This window comes from Rana temporaria, chromosome 8, assembly GCF_905171775.1.
Source record: "Rana temporaria chromosome 8, aRanTem1.1, whole genome shotgun sequence".
Classification (NCBI taxonomy): domain Eukaryota; kingdom Metazoa; phylum Chordata; class Amphibia; order Anura; family Ranidae; genus Rana; species Rana temporaria.
The window spans coordinates 126,330,748-126,355,824 of record NC_053496.1 but is presented as its reverse complement, the minus strand read 5'-3'; the positions used below and the strand labels follow the sequence as shown (position 1 = coordinate 126,355,824).

Below are 25,077 nucleotides of genomic sequence, written 5' to 3'. Positions count from 1 at the left end.
GCTTCAGTCCATCGAGAATCTCCTAGCCATGATCGTCTACCTAAATTGTTATTTTTTAATTAAACTGGGCTATAATTTAGCAGCTTCAATACAGGTTATTAAAACATGTAATGCTGAAAAATAAAATGACAATTTCATTGAAAGTGATCCAATTTTTTTTACCCTTTTTTTTCCATGCAATTTGGATTCCATCTCCATGCGGTTAATTGAAGCCACCAATTTCCATACTGTCACTTAGGATTTTGATTCCAATCTGTTTGGAAGTGGTGGAAATTGTTGAAGAGTTGCCACTCGTTTGGCCATCCTATCCCTTTGGCCATCCTATCTCTTTGTACACTTTTCGTCGAGGAAACTGTCGAGGATCTCGTCAAGCCAAAAAGAGAGCATGTCTTCTTTTTCCTCGATGGCAATGGAGAAATTTGGCTCGCCGACATCCTCGACAGCCAAACAAGGAACTAGATGAGCAAAACTATGTGTTTCGCCCGTCGAGATGCTCGGTCGTGTGTACGAGGCTTGATAGTGCCGTTGTACGTGTTGTACGTCACCGCGCTTTGCTAGAGCATTTTTTTTCACGATCGTGTGTAGGCAAGGCCGGCTTAACAATAATCGGGTTGAAAAAAACTTTGTTTTTTCTAGACCATTAAAAATGGTCGTGTGTACGCGGCATCAGTGTTATAGGCACCAGGGGACAGATGTGGATCGATGCTGCATCCACCTAGGCAAGTATGAATAATAAAAAAAAAACACATGCATCTCTTATAATAGCTGCAAAGAATATAAATCCACTTTGTGTGTACCAAATGTCTTTGCAAACCCATTTATTGCTTTGTAAAAGTTTCAGTGGCATCACCACAGTGCTGCACATAGCCTCAGCAGAAAGCACACTATAGGAGGGGCCCATCAGGCCTCACCCACTACAGGCTGCCTTCAGAAAACTACAGGAAGAGGCGGCGACAAGACCAGTGACCCAGCACAAAGAGAGAAAGCAGGTATTAGTACAGGAACTTCCTGCAGAGAGGTTTCATGCTAGATCACTGCACAGATCTGGAAGAAATCACAAAGCACACCAAGCAGGGCGGGCCCTACCATGGGACCCGATGGTACCATTGTACCAGGCAGCACTTTCAGGGGGGCAGCAAATTTCCTGCCTGCACGCCATCCCATTCCGCCAGCTCCACTCTCCATTTCACTGTGGGGCTAATTGCCGCCCGACCGCTCCTCCCGTTCCGCTCTCCACTCCACTATGGGGTTAATTGCATGAATAGAGCCATAACAGGTCCTTTTTATACTCCTATATACATGTATAGAGCCATGATAGGTCCACTTTAGTTATCATGATATAAAATAATGGATGTGGGGGCATTTTAGTGGGCGTAATTTTTTTTTTGGGGGGGCAGCATTTCATTCTTGGTACCAGGCAGCACAATTTCTTGGGCCGGCACTGACACCAAGTAAGAATACACATGCCTCTTGTATTTAGACGATGCTTGCTTATTATAGTGTTCAGCTTTAAGAGATCTACCATACAAACACTCAAAACAGCAGCTAGGTTAAACACATTACCATGAAGAAAGCGTGAAAAAGCATGAATGCATAATTGTGTCCAGTAATCCAGTTACTAATGGGGAAGCTTTCATTCTTGATGGGCTAAGCATGACACGGAAAGGCCATCAACAGTGAATACTCCCTCCATTAGTAATTGGATTATCACACACAATTATGCCTAAGCACTTCCTTCACTTCCTTCTCTATGCAGAGACATGCAATATACTTCAACTAACTGAAGTAATTAACAGAAAAAGCAAGAAAAGCAGCAAAATAATCTGCACACTTAGCCATTGACTGCAACGGTCACAGAATCTCTAGTAAGAGACTCCGCAGCACACACAAAAAGCGTGCATTACATATGTAGCAGCGGACACGCATGCCAACAAAAAAGCAGCTTCCTGGGTGTCATCCAAGATGAATCAGACACAGGACCAGTGACGGAAACCATCAATCTTTATCATTAAATAAATGCTATTGTCCATCTGGTGATTTGGTAAAATGCTGTCCAACTTTCTTTCTTTCCTTTTCACTAATAAGATGAATTAATGTAAGGTTTAGGTCATTGTTTTCTATTTAATTAGATTTAAAGCAATGTCTTTATATGTGTTCATGGCAAGGCATCATACAATGTGTATAGGCATTATACAACTACAGTAAAACCTTGGTTTGAGAGCGTTTTGCAAGACAAGCAAAATGTTTTAATAAATTTTGCCTTGATATACAAACGATGTCTTGATATACAAGTAGCGTCATGTCACAACTGGGTATAAAAAAGAAGAGAGGCGCCTCTAATTGTAGCAATGTGGTTACATTTAATGAAGGGACAACATTTAGAAACGTATTGCTATACTTAGGCCTCGTACACACGACCGAGTTTCTCTGCAAAAAACTTGCTGGGAGATATTTTTTTGCCGAGGAAACCGGTCGTGTGTACATTTTCGTCGAGGAAACTGTCGAGAAACTCGACGAGTCAAAAAGAGAGCAAGTTCTCTATTTCCTCGACGGGAGTCTGAATTAGCTCGTCGAGTTTCTCGTCGGGCTGGTTTTCAACGAGAAACTCGGACGTCTGTATGCTAAGAAACCCGCGCTTGCTCAGAATAAAGTATGAGACGGGAGTAAAAGTAGCATTTGTAATGGAGATAACACATTTTTCAAGCTATAACAGACTGAAAAGTGCAAATCGTCTCTTACCAAACTTTTATTTAACACGCAAACACATGAAATTAGCAAAAGCAGCCCCAAGTGGAATCGAACTTCCCCTGCCGTTGTATGTGTTGTAGTCACCGCGTTTGAGAACGAGGAGATTTTGGCTTGACTGTGTGTACGCAAAGCAAGCTTGTCGAGTTCATCGACAAGCCTAACAAGGAACCCGACGAGGAACTCAATGTGTTTAGTCCGTCGAGTTTCTCGGTCGTGTGTATGAGGCCTTAGAGGTGCCTCTCTTCTCTTTTATACCCTGTAAAAAAATGCTTTGATATACAAGTGCTTTGGATTACAAGCATGTTTCTGGAACGAATTATGCTCGCAAACCAAGGTTTTACTGTAGTTTTATTACATAAAACACACCATTTTTTCCATAGGTTATCATTATACTAATGTTAGAGATCACATTGGATACACATCAAATTACATGTTTACGTTTTGATTTGCTACAATTACTTGAATACAATCATAATACAATTATGGCAGTGTCCCTTGTATGGATGGGGGAAGCAAATGTTTTGGGTTACATGTGTTGTGCTCTCTGATGTGCACTAATTACTCCCCAACATTTCTTTATTCTCCGGATGTCCAAATAAGCATTGCTGGTATAATGAGACACAATGGGGGTTATTTACGAAAGGCAAATCCACTTTGTACTACAGGTGCACTGCAAGTGCACTTGAAAGTGTACTGAAAGTGCACTTTCAAGTACAGTAGATCTAAAGGGGGACATGCAAGGAAAATAAAAAACAGCATTTTAGCTTGCACATGATTGGACAATAAAATCAGCAGAGCTTCCCCGCATTTCAGATCTTCCCCTCAGATCTACAGCGATCTACAGCGACTGCACTTGCAGTGCACTTGAGGTGCAAAGTGGATTTGCCTTTCGTAAATAACCCCCAATGTATATATAAATTAGCCAAAACAACATATTCTCTGAATGTCCCCCTGGTCAGAACTGGTACAATGACACTTACAATGTCTATATATATAATTCTGGAAAACATATTCTTTGGATGTCCTCCTGGTCAGAGACTGTACAAGGACACATGCAATGTGTATATGAATAATTCTAGTAAACATATTCTCTGGAAGATTCCCTGATCAGAGCCGGTACAATGAGACTTACAATGTCTATATAAATAATTCTATAAAAGAGTTTCTAGAATAAAATTCTAAATACTAACCACAACATACAAGGACATCCACAACATCGCCCCGTGCTACATCACCAACCCCATCTCCAGATAGCCCAAATTGTCCTCTCCGCTCCTCCCCAGCTCTCTTGTCCCCTCTTCCCGTGCTCCCCTCCAAGACTTCTCCAAAACCTCTCCTATCCTCTGGAACTCCCAGACAGCCCCCACCCTGTCCGTCTTTAGGCGATCCCTGAATACTCACTTATTTAGGGAAGCTTAACCCACCTCCACCTAAGGCCCCGTACACACGAGAGGATCGATCCGCTGAAATTGATCCGCGGATCGGTTTCAGCGGATAGATCCGCTGGTGTGTACGATCCAGCGGATATTTATCCGTGGATATATTTCGGGCCGACCGATTTCCAGCGGATAAAAATTTCTTAGCATGCTAAGAAATCTATCCACTGGAATCGGCTCCAGCGGATCGATCCGGTGGTCTGTACAGACTCACCGGATCGATCCGTCCGAACCCATCCCTCGCATGCGTCGTAATGATTTGACGCATGCGTGGAATTGCTTATATGACAGCGACGCGCGACACGTCACCGCGGTGTAAATTCGGCGCGGATTTCGATCTGATGGTGAGTACAATCCAGCGGATCGAAATCCTCAGAGGATTTATCCGCGGAAACGGTCCGGTGGACCGTATCCGCGGATAAATCCTCTCGTGTGTACCCGGCATAAGAACTGTACCTAAGTCACCTCCATCAGGTAATTCCCCGCAGCTATTACCAATTGTACCACCTTCCCCTCCCTTTAGATTGTAAGCTCCATGAGCAGGGCCCTCCTATTCCTTCTGTATTGAACTGTATTGTAATTGTGCTGTTGCCCCTCTACATTGTAAAGCGCTGCATAAACTGTTGGTGCTATATAAATCCTGTAAATAATATTCGTTGGATGTCTTTCTAGTCAGAGCCGATACAATGAAACTTACAACGTGCATATGAATAATTCTAGAAAGCATTCTCGGATGCCCCCCAGATCGGAGTTGATACAATGGGAATTGCAATATTTATTCTAGAAAATGTGATTCTTTTAAAAAAAGGAAATGCAATCATCTAGAGGCTGGACAAAATATTTATTGTAATAGAACACTTCTGGTAGTATTTTTTTTTTATAGAGGTCTACACATCAAACCAAAAAGAAGAACAGCTGAGGAGGAAAGATGGACAAAGGGATCTATGAGCTTAAACAATGTGGCTCACAGTGCATGTAAGGATAATTCTAGAAAACTGGATGTCCCCCTGACCAGAACTTGTACAAATAGGATTTCATTGTCCAGGTATATCATTTTTGCAGTATGAATTAGGATAAAGGATAGATCCAATGTATTTTGGGGGGCTAAAAAATGCTTCACTCATCAGGGCTAACAAAACAACAGAAATACATATATAACTATACTATAATACTAATATACTATACTAAATATATTAATATTTCTGCTGTTTTAGCCTGGATGAGGGTGGCATTTCCGAGGCCCCAAAACGCATTGGATCTTCCTTTAATTAATTGAATTGCATTTTTAGATCTTAATCTAAGATCTATTTAGGTACCAGGGGCGGACTGACCATTCGGGCACTCGGGCACTGCCCGAGGGCCCCATGCCACTAGGGGGCTCCATCAGGGTTGCCAGCCTCAGTAAAACCAGGGACAGTATGTAAAAATCTGTGTTTTTTTTAAATCCCAAGATAATAGCTGCCCGCCTCTCCAGTACCTTTTCAGTGTGTGTATGTGTATTCTGTGTATATGTATACTGTGTGTGTATATTGTGTGTATACTGTGTATGTATACTGTATGTGTGTGTGTGTGTGTTTTTACTGTGTGGCCCCATAATCTATTACCTGGTGGCCCCATAATCTCCTATTGCCCAGGGGTCCCATAATCTCCTATTGCCCGGGGGCCCCATGAGTTGTCAGTCCGCCCCTGTTAGGTACAACCTAGGGCCTCGTACACACGACCGAGTTTCTCTGCAAAAACCAGCAAGAAACTTGCTGGGAGATATTTTTTTGCCGAGGAAACCGGTCGTGTGTACATTTTCGTCGAGGAAACTGTCGAGAAACTCGACGAGCCAAAAAGAGAGCAAGTTCTCTATTTCCTCGATGGGAATGGAGAAACTTGCCTTGTCGAGTTTTTCGACAGCCTAACAAGGAACTCGACGAGGAAAACGATGTGTTTCGCCCGTCGAGTTCCTTGGTCGTGTGTACGAGGCTTAAGGAAACTGTAAACATCATTTGCCATGGAAAAGCTGCCAGCTAAGAATCCAAACTCTCTGTCCAAATACCACCTTTAAATTCTCATACCAATAGGATAACCCTGGGGTTCGAGTGCCAATCTTCCTGCTTTCCAAGAGTTTGTACAAAGACACTTACAATATGTATGTAATTTTTTTGTGGAAAACAGATTCTCTGGATGTTTACCTGGCAGAGCAGGTACAATGAGCATTACAATATATATTTATTAATTATTATTATTTTTTTTGTTTGTATGTTAGAGTAAATGAGGATGGGTGAGGAGAATATAGAACTCTGGAAGAAAACATAGGGGTAGATTCACAAAGACTTACGACGGGCATATCAGTAGATATGCCGTCGTAAGTCCGAATCCCCGCCGTCGCAACTTTAAGCGTATGCTCAAACTGAGATACGCTTAAATGTTGCTAAGGTACGACCGGTGTAAGTCTCCTACGCCGTCGTATCTTAACTGCATATTTACGCTGGCCGATAGGGGCGTGTACGCTGATTTACGCCTAGAAATATGTAAATCAGCTAGATACACCTATTCACGAATGTACGCCCGGCTGTCGCAGTAAAGATACGCCGTTTACGTAAGGGGTTTTCAGGCGTAAAGATAAAGTACCAAAAACATGGCGCAGCCAATGTTAAGTATGGACGTCGGAACCGCGTAAAATTTTTCAAATTTTACGTCATTTGCGTAACTCATCCGTGAATGGGGCTGGCAGTAATTTACGTTCACGCCGAAAGCATGACGATTTGCCGACGTCATTTGGAGCATGCGCACTGGGATACATCCATGCGCCGTTCGTTAAAATGTCAAATACGTGGGGTCACTAGTATTTTACATAGAACACGCCCCCAACCAGCCTATTTTGAATTAGGCGGGCTTACGCTGGCCCAGTTACACTGCGCCGCCGTAAGTTACAGCGCAAGTTCTTTGTGAATACAGGACCTGCTGCTCAAACTTACGGCGGCGTAGTGTATCTGAGATACGCTACGCCGGCCAAAATCTATGTGAATCTACCCCATAGAGTAATATGGGAAAGGTATGAGAAATATAATTGGATTAATAGACCCCATAATGTACGACAAGGATCTAAGCTGACATTTAGGAGGAAAAGCAATGGTAAATGTATGTCAAACTGTGAAAATGTATGTATGTATGTATTTATAAAAAAATAAATAAAAGTGATTGAAAACAATATTTTTTTTTGAATCATTATAGAAAATAAAATGTGATAATCCTAATTGTAAGCATCCCAGTCCATCGATTCCCTGCTACAGATTATACATTGAACAAAGGAAGGCTGCAGTTAGCTTGTCCATCATTAGAAGGAGCCCAGCAGCCGCCCAATCCTGGGATCTCCAGCCGTCTGTCATGTCACATTGTGACATCACAAGTGTCTCATGTCACTACTTTGCTGTCAGTTCACTTAGTCATTGAGCAGCTCCTTCTGTTTCATCAAGTAAATCCTTATCCCCAGTCCCAGAAAGTAGCTGTAGTTGTGAAATAGCACAGTGTGTTCTTCTATATGACATAAAACTATGCCCATGCTGCTTTCATGTCTGTAATTGCTCATCCTTATGCTGGCAAGCTGACCGTATTGTTCCTCCCTATAGAACTGCGGTGAAAGGAATCAATGCTCCTTACCAAAAGGGACTCCGGATGACGGCTCCGAACCCTCACTACATTCACCAGGAATTGGCGCACTAATACACTCGCAAGCAGTTTAGTTAACCCCATCAGTGCTAGATAAATGCACACATCTAGTCAATGTTAAGTTACTTTAAAACACCAGCAAGAAACTAACATTTGCTCCACGTTTATCGTACTCTTTAAAACACCTTTTCACCATATTTACCATTTCTCTATAAAGTTAAAAGAAACAAAATCTCTTTCTAAAGATAAAAGGAATCTGTTCCACCTCCCCTCCCTTTGGTTTAAGGCAGTCCAATAGATTATAACCATGAATTTCTGGGAAAAGGAGCCTACTGCATATAGTATGATACTGCAGAAATGGGTATTAGTAATATCAGGAATGACATACAGTCTTTAAATTACACTATGATCTCGCTGTATTACTCATCTCTGATACCCATCCAGATACAACAACAAGCCAAGGTCCCGGGACTGCTGCTGCCATTCAAAATGCAACCTGCTGTACCAGAGTATTGTACAGTTAAAGCCCATTCACACCTAGGCGTTTTGTCGCCTGTGGTGTGACGCCCGCTGCCGCCCCGACACGCCAGAGGGATGATGTAACATTGCCCTCCATGGAGATGGTTCACATCTCCACGCCGAACGCCTGCCGCCTGAAAAAACGTCCCGTACCTTTTTTTCAGGCGTCTTTCGGCGTTCGGCATAGGAGATGTGAACCTTCTCCATAGAGGGGGTGAAGGCTGCATTCACAATCGCGGCGAATCGCGGTACAAAACGCTGATATTTGTCGCCCAAATTCGCGGGACAAAACGCTGCGATTTAGTACGCCGAGGTGTGAATGCAGCCATAGCGTCACAAAGACTGCACCACCATCATGTGCTTTGGGATAAACCAGCAAACGTGAGCCTGTATGTGCGCAGGAGGCAGAGGCGGCGCTAGGCTTTGTGAGGCCTTAAGCAAAACCTAAACACGAGGCCCCACTTACGCCCATAACGGGAAAAATTATTCAAGCGATAAAAATGTTTTACTGTAGAAATTGCATATATTAAGAGCTTTAAATTGCTGGTGTCAGTGCTCTCTATCTCAGTGCTGATGTCAGTGCTCTCTATCTCAGTGCTGGAGTCAGCGCTCTCTATCTCAGTGCTGGTGTCAGTGTTCTCTATCTTAGTGCTGGTGTCAGTGTTCTCTATCTCAGTGCTGGAGTCAGTGTTCTCTATATCAGTGCTGGAGTCAGTGCTCTCTATCTCAGTGCTGGAGTCAGTGCTCTCTATCTCAGTGCTGGTGTCAGTGTTCTCTATCTCAGTGCTGGAGTCAGTGTTCTCTATCTCAGTGCTGGAGTCAGTGCTCTCTATCTCAGTGCTGGTGTCAGTGTTCTCTATCTCAGTGCTGGTGTCAGTGTTCTCTATATCGGTGCTAGAGTCAGTGTTCTCTATCTCAGTGCTGGTGTCAGTGTTCTCTATCTCAGTGCTGGTGTCAGTGTTCTCTATCTCAGTGCTGGTGTCAGTGTTCTCTATCTGAGTGCTGGTGTCAGTGTTCTCTATCTCAGTGCTGGAGTCAGTGTTCTCTATCTCAGTGCTGGTGTCAGTGTTCTCTATCTCAGTGCTGGTGTCAGTGTTCTCTATCTCAGTGCTGGTGTCAGTGTTCTCTATCTCAGTGCTGGTGTCAGTGTTCTCTATCTCAGTGCTGGAGTCAGTGTTCTCTATCTCAGTGCTGGAGTCAGTGTTCTCTATATCAGTGCTGGAGTCAGTGCTCTCTATCTCAGTGCTGGAGTCAGTGCTCTCTATCTCAGTGCTGGTGTCAGTGTTCTCTATCTCAGTGCTGGTGTCATTGTTCTCTATCTCAGTGCTGGAGTCAGTGTTCTCTATATCAGTGCTGGAGTCAGTGCTCTCTATCTCAGTGCTGGAGTCAGTGCTCTCTATCTCAGTGCTGGTGTCAGTGTTCTCTATCTCAGTGCTGGAGTCAGTGTTCTCTATCTCAGTGCTGGAGTCAGCGCTCTCTATCTCAGTGCTGGTGTCAGTGTTCTCTATCTCAGTGCTGGTGTCAGTGTTCTCTATATCGGTGCTAGAGTCAGTGTTCTCTATCTCAGTGCTGGAGTCAGTGTTCTCTATCTCAGTGCTGGAGTCAGTGTTCTCTATCTCAGTGCCGGTGTCAGTGTTCTCTATCTCAGTGCTGGAGTCAGTGTTCTCTATCTCACTGCTGGAGTCAGTGCTCTCTATCTCAGTGCTGGTGTCAGTGCTCTCTATCTCAGTGCTGGAGTCAGTGTTCTCTATCTCAGTGCTGGAGTCAGTGCTCTCTATCTCAGTGCTGGTGTCAGTGTTCTCTATCTCAGTGCTGGAGTCAGTGTTCTCTATCTCAGTGCTGGAGTCAGTGTTCTCTATCTCAGTGCTGGAGTCAGTGTTCTCTATCTCAGTGCTGGAGTCAGTGCTCTCTATCTCAGTGCTGGAGTCAGTGCTCTCTATCTCAGTGCTGGAGTCAGTGCTCTCTATCTCAGTGCTGGAGTCAGTGTTCTCTATCTCAGTGCTGGAGTCAGTGCTCTCTATCTCAGTGCTGGTGTCAGTGTTCTCTATCTCAGTGCTGGAGTCAGTGTTCTCTATCTCAGTGCTGGAGTCAGTGTTCTCTATCTCAGTGCTGGTGTCAGTGTTCTCTATCTTAGTGCTGGAGTCAGTGTTCTCTATCTCAGTACTGGAGTCAGTGTTCTCTATCTCAGTGCTGGAGTCAGTGCTCTCTATCTCAGTGCTGGTGTCAGTGTTCTCTATCTCAGTGCTGGAGTCAGTGTTCTCTATCTCAGTGCTGGAGTCAGTGTTCTCTATCTCAGTGCTGGTGTCAGTGTTCTCTATCTCAGTGCTGGTGTCAGTGTTCTCTATCTCGGTGCTAGAGTCAGTGTTCTCTATCTCAGTGCTGGAGTCAGTGTTCTCTATCTCAGTGCTGGTGTCAGTGTTCTCTATCTCAGTGCTGGTGTCAGTGTTCTCTATCTCGGTGCTGGAGTCAGTGTTCTCTATCTCAGTGCTGGAGTCAGTGTTCTCTATCTCAGTGCTGGTGTCAGTGTTCTCTATCTCAGTGCTGGTGTCAGTGTTTGCCAGTTTAACCTGGGATTTAGCAAGGGCGCCAAACATATGCTAACTGGATTTAGAAGGCTCCCGTTTAGTAATACTGTACTGAATCTGGATCCATGTCCTTGGACTACACTTATCTTCAGTTAAATCTCAGCCCCCAATAGAGATGCTGACATTACAAGCATCAAACTTTTGTCTGATAGGAAACTCAGGGAATGGCTTTACTAATCATTTACAGACGTAACTAATTCCTATTAATGTACACACAGGCTGCACTTCCTAAATATGTACAACAAGGTTACATAACAGAAAAAAAAGGGAAATAAATAACCATTCAAATGCAAGAGAGTGCTTCATATGCACTTCAAAGTACACAAAGGATAGATTTCTAGTGTAGAAACACCAACATTTTGAACCATTATAATTAACTTCAGCTCAATACAGAATTTTTACTTTGCCAACACATATGTTGTATTAGATGGTAATTATCTAGTTTACATGTTGGAACCATTGAAGCAAGATTCTAAAGTGTCTGCAAATACAGCTTTACTAATTACTACACTATTTATATTTTATCACACATCAATGCAATCCCGCAGCCAAACAGAAGGACAAACAGCTGTTGGTAAAATACATAACTGTTCTTTTTCCCCAACTAGAATTATCTGAACTTGAATTGGCCTTTAAAGGGTCTGAGAGATACGAGTGAGTTTGGGGACTCTCGTAGTGAGATCTCCCTCTAATCTCTGTTTCTACCCTTTCTTTCTTTGGAGCCTTACCCTTAGTATTGCAGATATGGGTGGGTCTGTCATAAAATTTGAGGATTTTTGTAACGAGATCTCTCTCTTATCTCTGATTCTTCCCTCTCCATCTTTGGAGTCTTGGGCCTCGTACACACGACCAAGAAACTCGACGGGCGAAACACATCGTTTTGCTCGTCGAGTTCCTTGTGAAGCCGTCGAGAAACTCGACAAGCCAATTTTCTCCATTCCCATCAAGGAAATAGAGAACATGCTCTCTTTTTGGCTCGTCGAGTTTCTCGACAGTTTCCTCGACGAAAATGTACACACGACCGGTTTCCTCTGCAAAAAATATCTCCCAGCAAGTTTCTTGCTGGTTTTTGCCGAGAAACTCGATCGTGTGTACGAGGCCTAACTCCTAGTGTTGCAATTATAGGTGGGTCTCTGATAAAGTTTGGGGATTTTTATAGTGAGATCTCCCAAATCTATGCCTCTTCCCCTTCCTTCTTTGAAGTCTTTCTCCTCATGTTGAAATATGGGTGGGTTTCAGAGAGTTTGGGGACTCCTATAGTCTTCCCTTTCCATCTTTGGAGTCTTACTTCTCGTGATGCAGACGGGAGTGGGTCTCAAATAAAGTTTGGGGACTCCTGTGGTGAGATCTCCCTCTGAGTTTTGCTTTTTCCCTTTCCATCTTTGGAGTCTTACTCCTTGTTTTGCAGATATGGGTGGGATTTCTCTTTAGAGTTTGGGGACTCCTATAGTGTGATCCCCCAAATCTATGCCGTGTCCCCTTCCACCTTTGGAGTCTTAGTCCTCATATTGAAAATAGGGGTGGGTCTCTCAGAGAGTCTGGGGATTCCTATAGTGAGCTCTTCCCAGATGTTTGCCTTTTCTTTCCCATCTTGGGTGTCTTCTTGTGATGCAGATATGGGTGGGTCTCGCATAAAGTTTAAGGATCTCCCTCTGATCTCTGCCTCTTCCCTTTCCAACCTTGGGGGTCTTACTCCTCGTATTGCAGATATAGATGGAACAGCTCTCATAGAGTTTGGGGACTCCTATAGTGAGATCTCCCCAGATCTGTGCCTCATACCCTTCCATCTCTGGAGTCTTACTCTTCCTATTGCAAATATGGGTGGGTCTCTCAGAGAGTCTGGGGACTCTACTGTGGGATTTTCACAGATTTATGCCTCTTCTCTTTCCATCTTTGGAGTCTTACTCCTCATTATACAGATGGGGGTGGGTCGCAAATAAAGTTTGAGGACTCCTGTAATGAGATCTCCCCGGATCTATGCTTCATCCCCTTCTATCTCTGGAGTCTTACTCCTCCTATTGCAAATATGGGTGGGTCTCTCAGAGAGTCTGGGGACTCTACTGTGGGGTTTTCACAGATTTATGCCTCTTCTCTCTCCATCTTTAGAGTCTTACTCCTCATGATACAGATGGAGTTGGGTCTCAAATAAAGTTTGAGGACTCCTGTAGTGAGATCTCCCCAGATTTATGCCTCATCCCCTTCTATCTCTGGAGTCTTATGCCCTGTACACACGATCGAACCTTTATCTGACCAAATTCATATCGGAATTCCGACGGAATTCCATCGGAGTAAAATAGAACATGTTTTCTATGTAAACTCCGATGGAATTCATCGGAATTTCCGATGGAATTACTCCGATGGGGCATATACACAGTTGGAATTTCCATTGACTTTTTCCATCGGAAATTACGATCTTGTGTACGGGGCTTAACTCCTCATGTTGCAAATATGGGTGGGTCTCTTAGAGAGTCTGGGGACTCTATAGTGAGATCTTCCCATATCTATGCCTCTTCTTTTCCATCTTAGGAGTCTAACTTCTCTAGATACAGATGCGGGGTGGGTATCACATAAAGTTTGGGTGTGAGATCTCCCTATAATCTTTGCCTCTCCAATTTCTATCTCTTGTTGTTTCAGCGAGGAGTCTCGTTCCTCCAGCATCAGTTTCCCTAATGTAACATTCCTAAAAAAACTTTCATACAGCTGGAGCTGGCACCTCAACTGTGAAAATCTTTCTAGCAGACCATCTGATGGTTAGAACCATAGGCGTGCACAAGGGGTGTGTCAGGTGTGCCTGGGCACACCCAAATCCTGGGATTGGCAACCTGTCATTGGTGGGCAGGTGACAGGTAAACCACAATCCTTTATTGCCGACCCTGAGAACCTGGACAGGAGAGATGGTGGGGGTGCAATTTAGTGGAACCGATTTGCATTTTCCTCCTGCAGCAGCTGAAAGTAGGCTTCTCCTCCTCTCCCTTTTGTCAACATTTAGCTGCCACAGGCGGAAAATATAGGGGATTGGTACCAATATATGCCACCCCCGCCACCCCACAATTCCCTGTTCCTCTTCCTTCTGTTGCCCAGGTCCCCCATGTGCTCCCTTGATCCCCCTTTCCCCCCATTGTTTCAGGATGGAAAGCGGGTAAGAGGCCAGTAAATATTTCAAACGCATATGTGTTGGAGCTTTGAGGTGCACACCCTAATGCAATAGGCTGCGCACACCTATGGTTAGAACATTGGTGGGTTTAACCCTTCCCCCAGCTTTTCCCACCAATACTGAAATATCGGTTTTGGGTAGTGTGATCCTTCAAACATTGCCTATCTTATTTAATAAAGCAGTGAAAAGAAGAATAATGGTGTATAACGCAGATGAGTATAACGCAGGATTGTAAATGCTCTCTGCCTTATTAATAAAGCATTTAATAAGTTGAATAAAATAATATATTATGGAAGTAACAGGTAGACATCTAGCAGAACAGATCTTAAAGTCTTCCATCTTCCAAGTCTCTTGACTTGGCAGCGCACACATTGGTTTTCCACCAACCTCTATCACATGGATGCTGCGCAATATTTTATACAATACCGTCACAAACACATATTGCTGTAACTGCTGCTGCAACACAGGCCACATAAAAATTAGCCAGTGAATTGGCTTCAGAACATTAAAGTGCCTCTGTAATGAAATCACTTGTGTAATGAGCATTTGCTGCAGGAAGAGGACAGAAGTCTCTTTCCAGGGAACATAAAATTAATTTCAAACGATAAAATTATGATGCAGGGTAAAATGAAAGTCAACTCAAAGAAAAACTGAAATTGCAGTGATTTTCACTGACTTGAATACATAAAGCGCAGACGCACTAAATAACTTTAATCTCTTTGACTTCCATGCAGGGAGGGGAATAGGTTTATCTCAACAGACTCATAACAAAACTTACTTGACACATATCTAAAGTATCAATTTGACTTCTGGAACCGGCTTACAAATCAATTTCTTAGAAGAATACAAAAAGCAACGGGTGCATGATCCCTTAGTAACTGCTCAGCATTCATCAGCCTACAGAAGGCAGAACAATGGCTGTTGTAGGTCACTGCACTTGGTGACCTGCCTCATTCATATAACCCAACTAGAACTGCTATTGTTAATAACAGGGATGGCACTCTATCAATCTGGACATACACGCCACCACAAACGAATGATACAATCTACTAGATCTAACTTGCAAGAATTTATTTAGGGTCGGATGAGATCAAAAGCAATCATAAAAACAGATGAGGTTGCACAGAACACTCAAGGTTATTTACTAAAACTGGACAGTGCAAAATCCAGAGCAGCTCTGCATAGAAATCAGCTTACAGGTTTTATTGCCAAAACCTAATTGAACAAGCTGAAGTTAGATGCTGATTGGCTACCATGCGCAGCAGATTCTAGCAAATCTACCCCTGTGTTTGGATGAGCATGAGATCCAAGCCAATGAGAACAAGTACATGACTCCAATTTGAACAATTCCTCCTTGATACTGTTACGGGGGTTCTTCCACAATCAGGGTGTGTGGGGTTCAATCCTTTTACAGACCATCCAGGGCCGGCCCTACCATGGGACCCGATGGTACCATTGTACCAGGCAGCACTTTCCCGCCTGCACGCCATACCATTCCGCCAGCTCCACTCTCCACTCCACTGTGGGGCTAATTGCTGCCCGACTGCTCCTCCCGTTCCGCTCTCTGCTCCACTGTGGGGTTAATTGCATTAATAGAGCCATAACAAGTCCTTTTTATACTCCTATATACATGTATAGAGCCATGATAGGTCCACTTTAGTTATCATGATATAAAATAATGGATGTGGGGGTATTTTGGTGGGCGTAATTTTTTTTTTGGGGTGGGGGAAGCTTTTTATTCTTGGTACCAGGCAGCACAATGTCTTGGGCCGGCACTGAGACCATCACCTTCTAAATGTATGTTCTGGTTTGAATGCCACCCACACATGGAGTTTGAATGTCCTTCCTGTGCCTGTGTGGGTTTCCTCCGGGTACTCTGGTACTCTGGTACTCTGGTTTCCTCCCACACTCCAGACATGTTGATAGATTAATTGTTTCCTCTCTAAATTGGCCCTAGTATGTGTATGTATGCATGTGATATATAGATCTTAGATTATGAGCTGCAACGGCTGGGACTGATGCGAATGTGCAATGGCATAGCTCCCAACTGTCCCTGATTTCGAGGGACTGTCCCTGATTTGGAGCAAAGTCGCTCTGTCCCTCTTTTCTCCTCATTTGTCCCTCATTTTGGTCTGAACTATTTACAGTCGTTGTATATAAAATGCACTATCTTTCAAAAAAGCGCTAAACCTTTAATCCAATTTCTAAATTGCTGCATTTCTAAATTTCAAAAGCCAATATAAAGGAATAATAGTGGTTAAAAAAGCACTTGTGGGTTTAACGAATCTTCTTTTTGTATAATTCTCCTTTAAGGGGGCGTGGCAGGGGGTGGGTCCTATGCCTACATACTTTTGCTAATAGGTGTCCCTCTTTCTCATCTCAAATAGTTGGGAGGTATGCAATGGAGGAGATTTACTAAAACTGGAGCACTCAGGATCTGGTACAGCTGTGCATGGTAGCCAATCAGCTTCTAACTTCATCTTGTACATCTAAGTTTTAACAATAAGCCTAGGTTCACATTGGAGCAATTTGTCGTGCGATTTGAGAGATCGAATTGCATGGCAAGTCGCAGCCTATTGGCGGCATTGGTACTGTTCCAAACGGTGCGACACCGATTTTGCGGTGCCGCACCGATTTACAAAAGTAGTTCCTGCACTACTTTTGACGATTTCAGGTGCGACTTCACTAGACATTCTATGTATGAAGCCACACAAATGTCTATCAAGTAGCACCTGAAATCGCGCTGACCTTGCTACTTTGAAATTGCGCTACTTCCAGTGAAGTAGCGCGATTTTCAAAGTAGCGTCAATGTGAAACAGGGCTAAAACCTGGAAGCTGATTGGTTTCTGTGCACAGCCGCACCAGATTTTGCACACTCCAGTTTTAGTAAATTCCTCCCAATATGTATGTAAAGTGCTGCATAACTTATCAGCACTTTCAGGGCTGCTGTTAGAAATCATGGGGCCCTGTACAGCCTACCTGGCAGCCCCCCCCCCCAATATATCAAGACCATATTTTCACTAAAGATACACTAAAATCATTATTAGCGAACACAAACATAACAGAGAACATGTGTGAATTAGCCTTTTTTTAATTGTTTTTAATAAAAATTATACTTTTTATTAAAATGTTTTTTTATCATTATTTTATTTTACAATTTTTTAAAATTATTTATTTCAATGCTTAACTATTATTTTTTTACATTTTTTTTTACAGGACAGGAAAGCCTACATGTTGTGGGGAAGCACAGTGACATGGGGGGATCAGAAGCAGGATAGGGAGGGGGATCAGTGTCGGGGAAGCAATTACAGGAACAATGCCCTGTCTCTCCCTGTAGTAGCTGAAAGCCAGCAAGAGGGGGAGAAACTGGCTTTCAGCTGCTGCAGAGAGACGCACAGGGCATGCTTCTGTAATTGCCCCTCCGCACTAATTCCTCCTGCTGTTTGGGCCCCCCTGTGTGCAGGACCCCCTACAGAAGGACTGGTGGTCCCCCCCTATCAGCGGCCCTGAGCACTTTACATACATATTATGATAAATAATACATGTGCTGGGAAGCCTTGTGCCCTGTGCGTTTTTTTAGTGTTTTAGGTGCGATTTCATGAAAAAACGCACATTATTAATGGTAACAAAGTCAAACTGCATGTAAAACGCATCCACAGGTTTTAAAAACTGGCCCTAAGAAGAACGGATTTGTGGCTGTCTCAATAAAGAGTTTTCCTGTATTGTAGAAACAGAAACATTATGATGTATTTGTGCTATAAAGGAAAAATACAGAAGTGTCCTATCGAGCAATAAATACGTTTTATTATTATTGGACATCTATCCCTCCACACTACAGAGCTCTGCCTATCATTGCTTCTCACTTATTCCACGCGCTTGTATTCAACAGCCTTGATTTGTATCACCTGTAGGCCTGAAATTTATGAGCAAACACTGACATATGGAGATAAGAACTATACCACAGGCTCCTGTTTACATTAGTAGAAGAAGCAGCTGCTCGGATCCTTATCAGACCTGCGGGCAGCAGCAAGCCACCTGCATGCTACTCCTCGTGCGTCACAGGGCATAAAGAAGGGACGCTCAGCGCTGAACTGACCCTGCACCTACTGTTACACCAATCACAATACCTTTCTGTCATCATATTATATTCATTTTACCTAACCAAACCTTGAGAAATACAAGAAAATAAACCAAAAAATAAATAAAAATAAAATAAAATATGTCAAGCGCTGCATAAATTGACGGCGCTATATAAGTACTTAAATAATAATAATAATTTGAAATGTATGGAAAATAATAATAATAATAATAATAATAATAATAATAATAATAAATAAATAAATAAATAAACCTCATTTATTAAATCCGGAGATAATAATGAGTGATAAGTTATACAGGGGTTAACGGCTTTTTAGAAGCCTCATATATAAGGGGTCACTTTTTTTTTTTGGTGGGGGGCAATACGTGAGGGGGACAATTTTCCTTCTTTTTTTTTCAGGGGGGGGGGGGTACAGGATACAGATAAGGATGTGTATCGTATTATAATGGTGTGATATATTGTTAAATGGAAATGTTGTTGAAAAATTTATAAAAAATTTGATAATAAAAAAAAAAAAAAAACACCGGAGATAGGGAAATAAGCACGAAAATGCAACTGTTTCCCATACAATAAATGAGATCCTAACCTGTCATGTAGTGGAAAAATTAAATTACAACTCAGCTTCCCATCTCACTTTTTTTCCAAAGTCTTATGTGCTGAATGGTTACAATGATATCCTTGTTGTAAAATGTGTAAATGTTGTGTGTCTGGGATACCTAATTACCAATAATATTTATTAAATACTATGTAATAGTTCTTTTTGTAGAATATAATAATATAGGGATTCGCAATGAAACGTTGTATAATGTTTGTTATCCACCTTGTCCCCTTATGCTTCTTCAGCCTTTTACATATATACAGTTAAACCTTGGATTGCGAGCATAATTCGCTCCAGAAACATGCTTGTAATCCAAAGCACTTGTATATCAAAGCATTTTTTTCCAGGGTATAAAAGAGAAGAGGGGCACCTCTAAGTGTAGCAATAAGTTGCTGAATGTTGTACCTTCATTAAATGTAACCACATTGCTACACTTAGAGGCTCCTCTCTTCTTTTTTATACTCATTTGTGAAATGGCGCTACTCTTATATCAAGACATCGCTTGTATATCAAGGCAAAATGTATTAAAACATTTTGCTTGTCTTGCAAAATGCTCTCAAACCAAGTTACTCTCAAACCAAGGTTTTACTGTAGTTACATAGTTTATAAGGTTAAAAAAAGACACAGGTCCACCCAGTTCAACCTGTGTATGTGTTTGTGTGTGATTTGTATCCTATAACAATTGTCATAGTCCCTTCATAGGGGAGAAAATTCCACATTTTACTGCTCTAACAGTAAAGAACCCTTTGTGCAATCTAGGGTTAAACCACCTTTCTTCTAACCTCACACTCCAAAGACATGCTGGTAGGTTATTTGGATCCTGTCTAAATTGTCAGTATGTGAGTTAGGGACCTTAGATTGTAAGCTCCTTGAGGGTAGATACTGATGTGAATGTACAATATGGGCCAAATTCAGGTAGGAGATACGACGGCGTATCTCCGGATATGCCATCGTATCTCCGGATATGCCATCGTATCTCTGAGTGTGCGGCGTCGTATCTATGCGCCTGATTCTTAGAATCAGTTACGCATAGATTTGACTAAGATACGACCGGCGTAAGTCTCTTACGCCGTCGTATCTTAGTTGCATATTTACGCTGGCCGCTAGGTGGCGCTTCCGTCGATTTACGCCAGAAATTTGCAAATTAGGTAGATACGCCGATTCAGAAACGTACGTCCGCCCGGCGCATTTTTTTACGTCGTTTACATTAGGCTTTTTCCGGCGTAAAGTTACCCCTGCTATATGAGGCGTATCCTATGTTAAGTATGGACGTCGTTCCCGCGACGAATTTTGAAAATTTTACGTCATTTGCGTAAGTCGTCCGTGAATGGAGCTGTGCGTAATTTACGTTCACGTAGAAAGCATTGGCTTTTTGCAGGTTAATTTGGAGCAGGCGCACTGGGTTACTTTCACGGACGGCGCATGCGCCGTTAGTCAAAAACGTCATTTACGTGGGGTCATGTTTTATGTGCATAAAACACGCCCACCTCTTCACAATTTGAATTAGGCGCGCTTACGCCGGCAGATTTACGCTAAGCCGCCGTAACTTAGGGCGCAGGTTCTTGGTGAATACAGAACCTGCCTCACTAAGTTACGGCGGCGTAGCGTATCGGAGATATGCTACGCCCGCAGAAAAATAAGCCATTCTACCTGAATCTACCCCTATATATGTAGAGCACTGCGTAATTGACATCGCAATATAAGTACCTATAATAATAATAATAACCTCAAATTGTGGCAGTGAGGTTAATTTACTAAAACTGAAAAGTGCAAAAACTGATGCAGCTGTGCATGGTAGCCAATCAGCTTCTAACTAACTTCAGCTTGTTCAATTAAGCTTTGATAAAAAAACTGGAAGCTGATTGGCTACTACGCAGAGCTGCACCAGATTTTGCACTCTCCAGTTTTAGTAAATCAATCCCAATGTGTCCTCTTTAGTGGAATTATCTTTTGAACCCAAGAAAGGGCCATAACAAGAGTCTTTCCTTTCTATAAGGCATTGGGGTTCATTTACTAAAACTGGAGAGTGCAAAATCTGGTGCAGCTCTGCATAGTAGCCAATCAGCTTCGAACTTCAGCTTGTTCAATTAAGCTTTGACAATAAAACCTAGAAGCTGATTGGTTTCTGTGAAGAGCTGCACTATATTTTGCACTCTCCAGTTTTAATAAATCAACCCCATTGTCCACTGCTAACCACCAGGTATTAAATTAGGTATTTACACTAGATACTTCAAGAGTCTGTATGAGCCTAAACAAACAAGCCTGGTAATAATCGCAACCTGTTGTTTTATATAGCTGTCCTGCTGTCAAATCAAGGTCTGTTTTACTGTACAGAGGTCACTGATAAGCTGTGCAATGTTAGAATAAAATTATTATTTTTAGTCCACTTTGTAAAATTTTAAAGGCTAGCAGAGACGCTATTAAAATAGTTATTATTTATGTTGTTCCCTTATGCTTGAACAGACTTATGAAGTATCTGTTGTACTCATGGTGAATTGGATTACTATTAGAAGACAATGTCTGCAGCTGGCCAGGGAACAGATTCAATTACTTTTCTCTTTTTAAATATTACATTTTTGGTCAGTAGAAAGAATCCTCCTAGATTGTAAGCTCTAAGGAACAGGGCCCTCTGATTCTTCTTGTATTGAATTGTATTGCAACTGTACTTTTCGCCCTCATGTTGTAAAGCGCTGTGCAAACTGTTGGCGCTATATAAATCCTCTATAATAATAGCTAATAATAGCATTGGTGTCAGTGGTTTCTTTTATGAGAGGCAGAAAGTGCTCATTGCTACCTAAAAACCTCAGGAGGAACCTTGGTTGGGAAAAGCTGGGGAGGCTTTAAGATTGTTATCATTTATGTTGTTCCCTTATGCTTGCACAGGCTTTTGAAGTATCTGCTGTAAATGATATTGGAAGACTTTGTTTGCAGCTGGCCAAAGAACACATTAAATTAGGCACTCGCATTAAGTACTTGGTACTTCAAGAGTCTGTACACGCCTAAAGAAAACAACATAGATAATAATCTCCAATGATATTAGGCTATTCTTCTTTATACTGGAACCCAATTATTAGTCAATGTGTGTAGAATTAAATTATTCTTTCTTGTCCTTTTTGTAAAATCTGATCCTTTAAAGCCGCCTCTCCCAACTTTAACATGGAGGAACCCTTGAAAAAACAATCTGGTTCCAGGGAACACCTGCTAATAATTACTATATCTACAAATCGCAGTACTTTAGTGTGATGGTCAGTAGGAAGAATGCGTCATACATTTAGGGTAATTGGGAAGAATCCCCCCTTACAGTCAGCTAATAAGACCATTGGTGTCTGAGGTTACTTATACAGAGGCATACATTTCAAATCACCCAAGGAACCCCAACATCCTCTGAAGGAACCCCAACATCCTCTGAAGGAACCCCAACAGCCTCTGAAGGAACCCCAACAGCTTTGGAACCTCAACAGCCTCTGAAACTCAACAGCCTCTGAAGGGACCCCAACAGCCTCTGAAGAAACCCCAACAGCCTCTAGAGGAACCCCAACAGCCTCTTAAGGAACTCCAACTGCCTCTAGAGGAACCCCAACAGCCTCTAGAGGAACCCCAACAGCCTCTGAAGGAACTCCAACTGCCTCTAGAGGAACCCCAACATCCTCTGAAGGAACTCCAACTGCCTCTAGAGGAACCCCAACAGCCTCTATAGGAACCCCAACAGCCTAGAGGATCCCAACAGCCTCTATAAGAACCCCAATAGCCTAGAGGATCCCAACAGCCTCTAGAGGAACCCCAACATCCTCTGAAGGAACTCCAACTGCCTCTAGAGGAAACCCAACAGCCTCTATAAGAACCCCAACAGCCCCCTAGAGGATCCTAACAGTCTCTAGAGGAAACCCAACAGCCTCTGGAGGAACCCCAACAACCTCTGGAGGAACCCCAACAGCCTCTAGAGGAACCCCAACAGCTTCTGGATGAAACCCAACAGCTTCTGGAGGAAACCCAACAGCCTCTGGAGGAACCCAGGTGGAGAAGGGCTGCATGAGAGGCTAGCAGAGGGACATTTAATATGCTTATTATTTAGGTTGTTTCCTTATGCTGGTACAGGCTTTTTAAAAAATCTGCTCAAAATAAAATTCTAATGAAAGATTTAATAAATCACACTCAGTATGATGAATACTTCAAGAGTCTGTACAAGCCCAACAACACAAAAATTAAGCACAATCTGTAACATTATTAGGTTGTCTTATCTGAAATTGGTACCCAACTATTGATAATTCGTCTTTCTAGTCCTTTTTGTAGAATCTGACAGTTTGCCTTCTCATTGTTCTTAAGGTGAAGGAACCCCTGATATAACTTTCTGGTTGAATGATTACTATATCTACAACCTGCGGTACATTAGTGCGATGATCAATAGGAAGAATGCTTCTTAGATTTGTGGTCATTGGGAAGAATCTCAGCCAAAAAGACCATCGGTGTCAGAGGTTACTTATCTGAAAGGAAGACATTGCTCAAGGAACCCTTTGAAACCCCCAGGGTGCTTAATCATTATTACTTTAACAGCAATTATTAAAATAATTATTGTTATACAGCTTGTATTCCTTATATATTAAAACTTCCCTTAAAGGGACGTTTCACTGATAGATCGTGGCTGAGCCCCTAATCAGGATAAAGCAGAACTTACCATGAGCCAGGCAGAGGATGCACAGTGCCCACCTGACAGATGCCATGGTGGGCTGACACTCTATAGGAGGTAGAAAGTTGCCCCTCTGCAATAATAATCCACTTCTGATGTCTCCAGGGCGTGTCTGAAAGAAGAAGAAGACTGAGCTGGGCTGCCAAGCTGGTAATCCCTCAGCCAGACTGGTCCATGCTGTCCGGTGCCTGCTGCTGTCCAGTGACACAGGGTGGTGCAGCTTACAGCTGGCACAAGTCTAGATCATCTGAGCCCAGTAGCTGTAGAGTGCTCAGCATGCAGCAGGGCTCCGCACTGCCTCTTGTCATTGATCATGCTGCATGTCCCTGTCTGGCTGCTTTTGGGAAATGGATCAGGAGGAGACACGACCCCCCCTCCTTGGGATCCGACACAACCCCCCTCCTTGGGATCCGACACAACTGATGATCCGCACAATGAAATCCACCCAAGGAAAGAAAGTTGCTGCAGGGGAGACTCAGTCCTGATCAATCACATCCTCCAAAAAAAAAAGGGACCTGCACCACATAGGGGCTGGATGGAGCCCACCCTAAAGTATTGTGTAGAGAGGGAATAGGGAAAGTTCTAAGGTGAGCTGTAGATGGGGAGGATGTAGTATTTGTATCCTGTGATGGGGTCCAGGGAGGATGATGAGGATGATGCTGTCTCCCAGCTGGGTGGATCGTTCTCCTCTGGAGGAGCTGAGTGCTAATGAAGACAGCAGCAAATGGGCACTCAGCTACACCCAGTTTAATTAATAAACTGCAGCCAGGAGCAAGCCAGGGGAAGGAAGGAGGGGGGAGCACTCACACATGTACTGTGCTGGAGTGAAAAGGGCAAAAGGAAGGAGCAGACACAGCCATCAAATGCAATCAGCCAGAAAATGCATTGCCAAAGCCGCAGGCTGCCTGGATTGGCTAGGGTTAACCCCTCGCCTGCCAGGACTGGGCTACAGAACAAAGTCTAAGCACCTAACTAGTGTTAGAACCAATATAGGGACCTGTCTGATTTGTAGAAAATAAAGTAGCTTTATCAGCAGCCACCTTTTGTGCTTCAGGATTAAAACGTATTGTCGGGAAATTATCATTATACCTTGGAGCATGGCAAGAGTTCAGTGTTTGCTGGTTTTAAGGTGGCCGATCCATGCTTTGATTTTTTTTTTAAATCCGACTGATGCAGAATTCGCTCAAAAAGGCTCAGCCCTCGTTTACATTGGAGCGACTTAAAATGCGACTTGACAGGTCAAATCGTATGACAAGTCGCAGCCTATTGCCGACGATAGCACTGTTCTAATCGGTGCGATGCCGACTTTGCGGGCGCCGCACCGACTTGCAAAAGTAGTTCCTGCACTGCTTTTGGCGATTTTTGGGTGAGACTTCGAAAGAGATCTGAGCAGGGCTCAAGTCCTGTGGGAACGCGTGGGAACGGGAGTTCCTGCACTTTTTTCACAGCAGGAACGCAGTTCCCTTTGCAGGACTAGAGCAGCCGAGCCGCCCGAGCCAATCCTTCACTAAGCGGCGATGCCCAGCTCGAGTCACTGTCAGGGGCAGGCGAACCTTAGTAATCCTTTATGTTACTGGCCACTTCCTGTATATGGATT

At 43.1% G+C, this 25,077-nt stretch overlaps 1 protein-coding gene across 1 annotated transcript in view; it reads right to left on the bottom strand.

Moving 5' to 3' along the window:
• Positions 1–24,212, bottom strand: part of RET (ret proto-oncogene) — a 120,754-nt gene extending 96,542 nt beyond the window's left edge. Inside the window, exon 1 of the mRNA XM_040320675.1 lies at positions 23,469–24,212. Within this exon, the coding sequence (XP_040176609.1) occupies positions 23,469–23,514 (46 nt within the window). The 5' untranslated portion in view covers positions 23,515–24,212. The remainder of the gene's footprint in view (positions 1–23,468) is intronic.
• Between the last annotated feature and the right edge of the window lie 865 nt (positions 24,213–25,077).